The following is a 10,567-nucleotide window of genomic DNA, read 5'->3' on the forward strand; positions in this document are numbered from 1 at the left end:
TGTGCAATAGCCCGACACAGATTATGCAGAAACCAAGTCCAGCTGTCCTCAGACTCTGTCTCCAGCACACCATGCGCAACTGGAAATACGAAACTATGTGAATCAACTGCACAAGCTGCTACTAACTGTCCTTTAAACCTCCCTGTGAGAAAAGTAGCATCAATAGCCAAATAAGGTCTGCAGCCTGCCAAAAAACCCAGGCGGCAAGCCTCAAAGCAGACAAAAACCCTTCTAAAGCATTCCTTGGTCTTTGTCACTCCCCTGAATGTGTAATCCATGGTGTGGTGGTCAATATCTACAATACTACCTGGGCTGGTCCTCTCCACTTCACCTTTGAATGAATACAACAATTGAAAACTTTCCTTCCAGTTACCATAAATAGAATCCATAGCATGTTGTTTACCATTGAATAACCTCATGTATGGTAAATCTATCTTGAACTTGTCTTTGATGTTCTTCTACAATTCCTCTGGACCCACTTGCTGGTTTTCTTTCACCCACTTATTTACTTCTTCTGCCACCCATCTTGACTTGGCTCTACTGATTGTATATGTGTGCTTAAAAGGGTTCACTTTGACCTGAACATTCGTGCTATTTCGCATTTTAGATGCGAGCATCCTCCTTGGACAACTCTCAGCCGGACAGTGCACTCTGTAACGTACTTGATCGCTCTTGTCAACTTTGAAAGTACGTTCTACCTTGATGCAGTATGTCATAAGTGCATTTCTACACTCACTCATGGATGCAAAAACAGTACCTTCTTCAATATGAGGGTTCAAAGGGTCTCATTCAACAGCTGCAAGGTCTTCGTCCTCACCCACCACGTCATCATCCACACGGACTGCATTGTCAGCCTCATCTTGGTTTTCAGCCCGAGGTGCCCGTCGTAAATTCTGAATAACATCAGAATATAGCTTATCTTCATCAACCCCAGAATTGTAGGCATCGGGATCCACTTCAAGGGGGACCCTACTGCCGGTGCCCACGCTTGTCGAGCCACCACGTCGTCGTGCACTAACTGAACTGTTTTGGCTAGAGATGCCATTACGATGACTTGGTTCTGCCAGAGAAGGTGCACCCGCCATCCTAGGTCCAAATGCCTGCTCAAGCACATCAATTTGCAGCCTCACATGAAAATTTCTTTCTCCTTATGCCTAGCAAACATGGTAGCCAGCTCTTCATCATTACTAACTGTCACCCATTTCTTTTCCCCATCGTAGTATTTGTATTCCACTTCATCAAGCAAACCCCAAGGGTATTGGTTGCAAATTACCTCCCCAAATTGTTTGAAACTCCAATTACAAGCCATTGGCAACCGATAATTGAAACCTCCTTGGAATTTCTTCTTATTCTTTGCATTCAACATGTACCTGGCCCTTCTAATGTGCACCAAGAAAGCAAACCGCAACTCCATCCTAACCAACGAAAAACAGAGACGCAATCAGCACACCATTAGCTAAACTAATCGGGCAAAGCAACTCGAATCGGTTGTTGAAATGCACAACTAAGTTCAATCTAAATAGGAGGCATGACTTACCCCTTGGGAACCCAGCCGTGGACGCGGTCTCCGGCCTGATGCCCGCCTCGCCAAATACTCTAGGGTCGCCGCAGCTCGCCATTTCACCATGGGGTTCACCCTCGTACTTCCTCTGTGTGCACCAGCCCCCCACCTATCAGCGCTCCGGTCGGGCGCACGGAAGGAGGCCACGCCGCGCGTCGAGCAGGTGGCGGGCGCCCCACCCATGGCGTCGCAGGAAGGTGGCGGGCGGAGTAGGTAGCGATGGAGTAGGACGGCCAAGGCAGCGCAGCTGGTGGCGGCGGCGCAGATGGTGGCGGCGACGCAGGGCGACCGGCGGGCGGACGGGACAGAGTGGCGTCGAGTGGCCACCATAGGATTGATTTGGGGACGTTGTTGCACGGTCCCACATGTCAGCTCCGGACCCACGTCCACGCGGTCCCACATGTAAGATCCGGACCCACTGCCACTAACCCCGGCGGGCGGAATGGACTCAAAACTGCCCGTTTGGCCTCGTCATAGTAGTTGCGCACAGACTAGGGGCAAAACTGAGCACGATTCGCAACTGAGGGCAAAATTGAGCACGATTCGCAACTGAGGGCAAAACTGAGCAAATGGACACCACTTAGGGCAAAAGGATAATTAGCCCAAAACTTATTGTTTGACCAAGCACAGAGAAAGAGGTCACTTCCCTATATTCATGACGATGTTATATAATGGTTCCTTCATTGCTATGTGTAGTAGCGTCGAGTTGAATGAAAAACATAAAATAAAAATAAAAAACCCTAAATGAAAAAGAATTGAATGGTAAACACAAAAAGAAAAAAAAAACACAAAATAAAGCACGGCCCCTCCAAAACCCTAAACCCCAGTGCGGCCTCTAGTGTCGGTTGGTGTTACCAACCGGGGCTTAAGATCTTCATGTCTAAGCACTCCACAGCGGCCACGTGGATCCCTTTAGTCCCGGTTACTTTAGTCCCGGTTACACAACCGGGGCTAAAGACACTTACAAACCGAGACTAATGTCCCTTTTTCTACTAGTGATTATGTGTCAGTGCAGAACATCCAATTGGGTATCAGTGTAGGACAACCTGTGTTTTGAAATTCGGCTGTAAAAAATGGATTTCGGCCGAATTTCGGCCATCTCAGCCTGGGCAAGATCTATCTTTCCGTCGAAATTGGTCAAATTTGCCGAATTTTGGTCAAATTTTAGTCAAACTTGAGTCAATTTTTGGTCAAATTTTGACCGAAAATTTTGAAAATGGCCGAAATTCGGCCATCTCGGCCTAGGGCGAAAAAATTGTCAAACCGAAAATCAAAACGCTGAGGACAACTCCATTGGGTGTCTCATGCCAATATCCAATGGCGAATACTGCGTCACATTTGACGGCTTGGAAGGCTGGGCGAGAACACCAAGCAATATGAACTAGTGTAAAAGGATTGTTGCACAACTTGGAGGTCGATCGGTCGATTGGACCACGGGCCGCCAGGAGGAGATCTGATCTGCCCGGTCCATGATTGTATGATTTTCAGAGGAAAATCACTGTATGTGTTAATCAGCGGTCAGCTGTACTCCATCATGCAGCTTTTCCCATGATCATAGCCATGTTCACCTGCATCTCCTTCTGCAACGGGATATAAAGAAGGCGACAGGGAGCTATCTTCTGCCTTTTTTCTAGAGCATGGACCATATATAATTTATACACTGCAAACCATGGACAAAGTTATGGAGAAAACTACAAGGTGAACAACTTACCCTGGATACACACAATTACCTGAACGTGTAGAGTATGCCTACGTGCATATCTCCTTCCAATGCGTCGTAAGTACTGTAGTACAGTATATAGTAGTATTAGCACTAGACACACTGAGGACGGCAGGATTCACTTCCCCGTAAACATGCATGCTTTCTGCTTCTCTTCCTTTGCAAGGAAGTCTGTCCGGTATCTCCTTGATAAGCCCTAACACAAGGGCCGTATAGCCGACATCATGTTTTGGGCATCGCGGTTGCAAGCATGCATGCACGGTCTCTCTCTCACAGGAAAACCTAAACTAGGTCCTGTCCAGTTTAACAGAGATCGTAGAATCGTGGTAGTAGACCAGCCAACTGACCGTAATAATTCTTAATCACCTGTGAGCTAGCCAATCATATCATATTACCCCTAGCTACATCACGGAGTAAATTAAAAAACATACGTTCAGCTAGCTCAGGTAGATAGAATATCACGCTAGCTAGCTGCTCGATCGGAGCCAACTTACCGCGCGTAAATAATGAGATTAGATGGGGCCTAGCTCGCTCGCGAGATACACACATATATAAAGCGCCGAGAGGAGGCGCAATGAGTGTGCAGGCTGTAGTGGGATCTCTCTTCTTCACCGTCGCGAGTCGCGAGAGGTTAGCGTGGATAGCGAAGTTGAGATGGAGATGAAGGAAGGAGCAGAGGCAGTAGTGCAAGTGATGGCGCCACCGTCTCGGTTCAGGAGGATATGCGTCTTCTGCGGTAGCAGCAAGGGCAAGAAGACGAGCTACCAGGATGCCGCCGTTGAGCTTGGCGAGGAGCTGGTACTCTACTCGCTCGCCTTCTCTCTCCCTGGCTAGCTAGTTTCTCATACATACACAGTACCATTTATTTCTCAACTCTAGTTGATCATGTTCCGTTTGCTGTTGGGACACAGTAGCGCTAGTTTCCTTGATTATTTCCGCTGAATTGTTTTTCTCACCATTAGATTAGATAGCTAGCTAGATGAGTATTACCTCTCCTACAAGCATTATGTCTTATCACTTGAATCTTGATGCTCAAAGAGTGAAACTGGATGATGTTTTCTAAACACACTTGCTCGATCTTGTTGTGAACTTGTGGTTGCTTTTACACAAGGCGATGGTTTTCTGCATGCGGTCATGTAGCCGAGCTTATTCGTTGACTACTCACAAAGACTACATCCTTATTACTACATCTGTTCTGATTTAATAGACCTCTTCATATTTTGGGTCATACTTTAATCATGATTTTAACTAATAAAATATAACTTATATATATCAAAAAATAATATCATTAGAAACTAAATTTAAATACTAAAAGTTCGATAATATATTTTTTTGATGGCATGCATTAATATTTTGTTAATTAAATATGTCATCAAATTTTGACCCAAAATACGATGGGGAGTAATAAACCCGGATGGAGTTGTTCTCAGGCTCTCCCGTGTAGTGACATTGATTGTTGGTTGCTATGGTTGTTTCAACAGGTATCAAGGAACATTGATCTGGTGTACGGAGGAGGGAGCGTGGGACTGATGGGCCTGGTCTCTCAAGCGGTCTACAGCGGAGGGAGGCATGTCATCGGGTATGTAAACAAACAGCCATGATGATTCATTCTTCGGCATATATATACTACTCGTATATCGTACCGCTACTGTGGAGCGTGCAAAGAACAGTTGAAGACTTGGCAAGATGGCAAGGATCAAATTAAACAGAGTCGTATGGGTCGCTTCCTCAGTTGCCACATACATAATGCTTGTATATAATTTGTCATCTTGCTGTCCCTATGCAGGGTGATTCCCAAGACTCTCATGCCTAGAGAGGTAAACATTCCCACGCCTACACCATCCAACATTTGTGCCATTGTTTAATCACCTGCAGTGATTCCCATGAATTCAACATCATTATTCTTTGAAACGACATTATTTATCAAATTTGTTTGTAATGACCCCAGTTGAGCACATAGGCATGATGTTCTTATTTTTCACAATGCTTGTTTATCTCTCTTGGTAGTGGAACACAAGGATGGATGCAATCTTATCTGCTCTCTTTTGAAGAAAGATCACATGCATGGAATGTTCAATGAAATCTTGTTTCCCTTTTTTTTGGAGTTGATATCTCGCTGATCTTGACTGCCGCATCTAGTGGCTGCCCCCTTTTGCTCTTAATTAAGGCTTTTACAGGCCTTTAAGCTGCAGATACTGACTTTGTTAATCCAAAAGATATGTGTCCCATATTTTAGTTTTGTCCCCCACAACAGCACCATGATTACCTCTCCTGAACCTTGCATGCATTGCCCTGATTACAGTATACCCTCTGCAGAAAGTTGTCCTTGACCCTCCGCAGTGTCCTTGTCTTAAATTAGGGTTTTAATACATGCATTGATGCATGTAGTGTTCATGATGTTGCTTGTGGCTTGTGGGTGCTGCAGATAACAGGTGAGACGGTGGGGGAGGTGAAGGAGGTGGCAGGTATGCACCAAAGGAAGGCTGAGATGGCCAGGCAATCTGATGCCTTTATAGCGCTCCCTGGTTAGTCCTTCGATCCTCCTAATAACACCTGCAAATCTCTACCAGCTTCTTCAGTCGGCATGCATGCAGATGCAGCTTTGCTATATAGCTTTTGAAGGTCGCTTTCTGATATTGTTAGTGGAAAGCGTGTGTGTAAAGCAGAAGTAGGATCGATGCGTGCATTGAGTTTGGGGTTGACTTTGACCTCCTAAATCTAATTATTGTTCCCTCCGTTCCAAAATTCTTATCTTAGGTTTGTTTAGAAGAGAGTAGACTTTCAGCACCGGGTGTGCCTAGGCACCTTCTATGAACAGTAAAATCAAACAAATAGAAAAAAATCAAAAAAATCTGAAACTTTGCAAGATCAAAGATGATTAAACTTTCTAGATGCTTGCAAGTTTTCATGTCAAAAAAACATTTGAGAAGCTCTACACAGGAAAAACATTTTACTACTTCAAACTTTGAGCACTTTTAGCATTGAAATCTGAAACGTGTTTGTACACCTTTCTCTACATGATATTTTGGCATGAAAACTTGTAAGAACCTACAAAGTTTTATCATCTTATATGTTGCAAAGTTTTAGATTTTTTTTAAACTTCTTTTCTATTTATTTATTTTCCTGTTCATAGAGGGTGCATAGGCACCCGGGTGCTGTTACACCTTTCTCTTGCTTAGAAATGGATGTATGTAAATACTAAAATGTGACTAGATATATTTAGATTTAAACAAATCTAAGACAAAAAAATTAGGACAGAGGGAGTAATTTCTTTTTTGGATGATCCACTTGCCAGTCCGGTAGTGGAGTTGTGGTGGATGCATGGGCTGCACTTGTGCGAGTCCACTTCTGTTAGGCCACACAACTCATCATAGAAGGGGGACTTCTTGTGGCCTAGTTTGATATGGCCCTGGGTCTTGCCTGATCCAGGAGAAAAGGCCCATCAGAGATGACCTCTGCTCAGGCCGAAATCATTAATTAAGAAGTATTCATATATTTTTAAAGATTACTTTCATCTTTTTAGACTGCGATAAGTGGCGTACTGCATCTGTATTATTTCTCGTAATTTGAAAAAAAAATATAGATTATTTTTAAAACATTTTATCTCTTAAACCGTGCGTCTAAATCTCGAACCATTTTCATCGTTGGGTTCCTTGCGTTAAGATTTTTAAAACTAGATCTCATGTTGATAGGTTTTAACGAACTTTTTTGTCAGGAAAAAACTTAACAGAAAAATCGTGCCTCTGCGATAGAAAAAACAAAAAAAACACGTTTTTTTTTTATTTTCGAGAGGCACGGTCATGTCTATCGTGAAGGCAAAATCGTGCCTTTCGCAGAAGCAAAACCATGTCTCTCGCGAAAAAAACATATTTTTTTTGTTTTCAAGAGGCACGGCCATGCCTCTCGTGAAAAAAAAAATAGTAAACGCTTTTTTTTCATTTCCGAGAGGCATGGTCGTACCTCTCGAGAAAGCAAAACCGTGCCTCTCGCGAAAAATTACAAAAAACGTATTTTTTTTGTTTCCGAGAGGCATGGTCGCGCCTCTCGCGAAAGCAAAACCGTATCTCTTGCGAAAAAAAAAGGAAAACATGTTTTTTTCGTTTTCGAGAGAAACGACCATGCCTTTTGCAAAAAAAAGAGAGAAGAAGCATTTTTTTATGCAAACAGAATTGAAAAAAAAAAATCATCCAAAAGCTAAGAAAGACCGATTTTAAAAAACCGAAAACGCATGCGAAAAAAAAATCTAAATAAAATGCTTAAAACGCGACACGTGACAACGACTGAGAACACGTAAAATGATAATCCGTGAGAATGATTGTTGGAAGGTTTTCAAAGAAGGGCTCCTCAACTAGTTGCTCTCTGCTTAGGTCGAAGAATCTTGGGCGAGGCCTGGAGTGGAATTGCGGTCATGATGAAATACGCCTCCGCTTTTCATAAAAGAGCACTCTGAAAATAACAGATGGCATCTGAGCAAATTTCACCTAGATTTTATATCATTTTTTTTCTGAACAAAGCCAAATGACCTCGAATGACATGTGAAATTCTGATCCTGCAGGGGGCTATGGAACACTTGAGGAGCTCCTGGAAGTAATCACATGGGCCCAGCTTGGCATCCACGACAAGCCGGTACGTACCGCGGTGCAAGCGTAGACCGTCCATCGTCTTCTGCATCACAAACCACTAACCTGCACGCGTAGATCCGGTCAGCCTGACGCCCGCCGGGAAATGTGTGTTGCAGGTCGGGCTGCTGAACGTGGACGGCTACTACGACGCTCTGCTGTCTTTCATCGACAAGGCCGTGGAGGAAGGTTTCATCAAGCCCACCGCCCGCGACATCATCGTGCTGGCTCCCACGCCCAACGAACTGCTCGACAAGCTGGAGGTACGTACCTTCATTACCTCACAGCTGAGCTGACACATGGCCTCTATCTCCTTTAATTTCATCATCACAGTGCATCTGAAAGCGATGAATCTCGCTCCTTGCTTCTGGCAGGGGTACTCTCCCGGGCACGAGGAGGTCGTGCCCAGGACGGAGTGGGAGACGGAGCAGCTGGGCTGCTGCAAGATCCCTGCGATGAAAGAGGGCGCGGTCATCATCCCGGCGCAGCGAGGAAGCATGCTCTGAGTTCAGTCAGGCTTCGACTTTCGTGGGGGGCTCTGAACCAGTTGCCGGTGGACGCGCAGGCTGCAGATCTAGACTAGAGCACCCCGTAGCCACATTGCCTTGTTTTAATTCATGTAGCTCTGGTAAGAACGTGCCTACTGCTGAGAACTGTCGACTGACAACTGATGTACGTAGTAATGTGTTATGTCATTATGTGCTATGAGGTTCAGGTGGTATCGGTTAATTTGGAATGTGTGTGGCGGCTATGCTAGTTATGTGTAGAGCCAAGGCTCAAATGGACCATTTCCAGGGGAGCCTGCCGCACAGGACGCGTCTTGGTCGGCAAGCCATGCACGACGTAGCGCTAGCGGAGGTAACGAGATTTCTTTAAAAGAACTTTTTAAAACGCTCACATATTTACAAGAGAATGAACTTTTTTTCAAAATTTCCGAACATTTTATTAATTTTGAGAAAATTTTGAAAAAATAGAACTTTTTCTCAGATCTAAATTATTTTTTAGAAAACATGAATTCAGAAAATACCAAACATTTTTTTGAATTTGCGAATTTTTTTCGAAAAAATGAATGTTTTTTAAATTCCAAATAAATTTTGCAACATGAACATTTCTAAAATTTGTACAAAAAAATTAGAATGGGGAACATATTCTTAAAATTATGAACAAATATCTGAGAATCATGTGTAGTTTTTGAAAACAAGATCAATTTCTGAAATTTCTAAACAATTTTAAAAAATAAAAAAAGGTAAATATTTTATATTTATGGACGCATTTTTAAAATTCCAAACAAAAATATGAAAATACGAAGATTTTTCTAAAAATGTCAGAACATGTTTTGAACTTTGAAACAATTTTTAAATTTCTAATACACACACACACACACACACACACACACACACACACACACACACAACAAGAAAACCATAAAAAACAGAAAAGGAAAAAACAGACAATAGTACTCACTCCGTTCCTAAATATAAGACCTTTTAGCCATTTCACTAGAAGACTTCATACAAAGCAAAATGAATGAATCTACACTCTAAAATATGTCTATATACATTCGTATGTAATTTATAGTGTAATCTCTAAAAGGTCTTATATTTAGGAACGGAGGGAGTAGTAAAGAGACTAATCAAAAACAGAAAACCCAGTCAAATACAAACTGAAACCTTTTGGAAAGTTCCTAAAACAGGTAAATAAACTAGAAGAAACCTTCTCGAAGGATCGCAAAAAACAGTGCACACGCTAGCTGAAATTAGGACGATCCACCCACGTGCTAGCATCGCATCTCCTGTGCAAAAGCCAATTTGTCGCTTAATGCGTTGAATAGGGATTTCCCAATTTCAGCGTCAACTATACCTTTTTCATATGCATAGAGTACGCCGGACTATGCCAAGTCGATGAAGTCCTTCTAGAGGAGGCCTACATGGCCTAAGGGGCCTGGGACATATGATGACCTATTCGCCCCATTGGGCCTGGTGGGCTGACCCAGTCATGTAGTGTACCCCGATACATGTACCATCAGTAGCCCTTCGAGTGTGTCATGAGCTCGACTGCATCCGGGTTGAAGATGAACCTAGTTGTCGTCTTGGACTGTTTGGAAAGGTATTGACGGATTTTCATCCTTGGAAGGAAAAAAAATCATAGGTGGGCTTGTTGTGGAAAGGTCGAGTGAGGCGTGGTCTATCGGGCTCTCGTGCCGAAAGGGGAAATCGAAATCGGCCGCCCAGGGCAAGCCAAACTAGTCGAGAGCCATACTATGCAAACGGTTTAAACCCCCTTTTTATTGACATAGTTTCAAACTGTCTCCTTGTTAAAGGTGGGTGATAGGAGGATCCATCCCACACGATCTAGATTAATCATCGATGATAGCCCCATCGATCACACATGCTAAGAGCCAATGCTAAAATGGATCAATTCCTCGGGAGGCTATCATACACTACCCGTCTTGATCGAAAGTCCATGCACGATATAGTGCTAGTGGATAGACTGAGCACTCTAGATCCCCGGTTTACCATATCAATATATTGAAGCGAGGAAAATTAAAAAAATACAACCTTTTAAAAGGCACACATATTTAAAAAATTGAGCATGTTGGAAATCTCCAAACATTTTTCTGAATTTGTTAGAAAACTTTGAAAGAATTTTTTTTGGAAACTCTTAATA

At 43.2% G+C, this 10,567-nt stretch overlaps 1 protein-coding gene across 1 annotated transcript; it reads left to right on the forward strand.

Moving 5' to 3' along the window:
- The first annotated feature begins 3,876 nt into the window (after nt 1–3,876).
- Nucleotides 3,877–8,631, forward strand: LOC123430541 (probable cytokinin riboside 5'-monophosphate phosphoribohydrolase LOGL6). The gene is made up of 7 exons (XM_045114405.1): nt 3,877–4,079; nt 4,763–4,860; nt 5,068–5,098; nt 5,707–5,806; nt 7,837–7,907; nt 8,020–8,163; nt 8,275–8,631. Exons 1-7 carry the CDS (start codon nt 3,936–3,938, stop codon nt 8,404–8,406), a joined length of 720 nt encoding a protein of 239 aa, XP_044970340.1. The 5' UTR covers nt 3,877–3,935; the 3' UTR covers nt 8,407–8,631.
- Nucleotides 8,632–10,567: the final 1,936 nt, after the last annotated feature.

This window comes from Hordeum vulgare, chromosome 2H (genome assembly GCF_904849725.1).
Source record: "Hordeum vulgare subsp. vulgare chromosome 2H, MorexV3_pseudomolecules_assembly, whole genome shotgun sequence".
Taxonomy (NCBI): Eukaryota; Viridiplantae; Streptophyta; class Magnoliopsida; order Poales; family Poaceae; genus Hordeum; species Hordeum vulgare.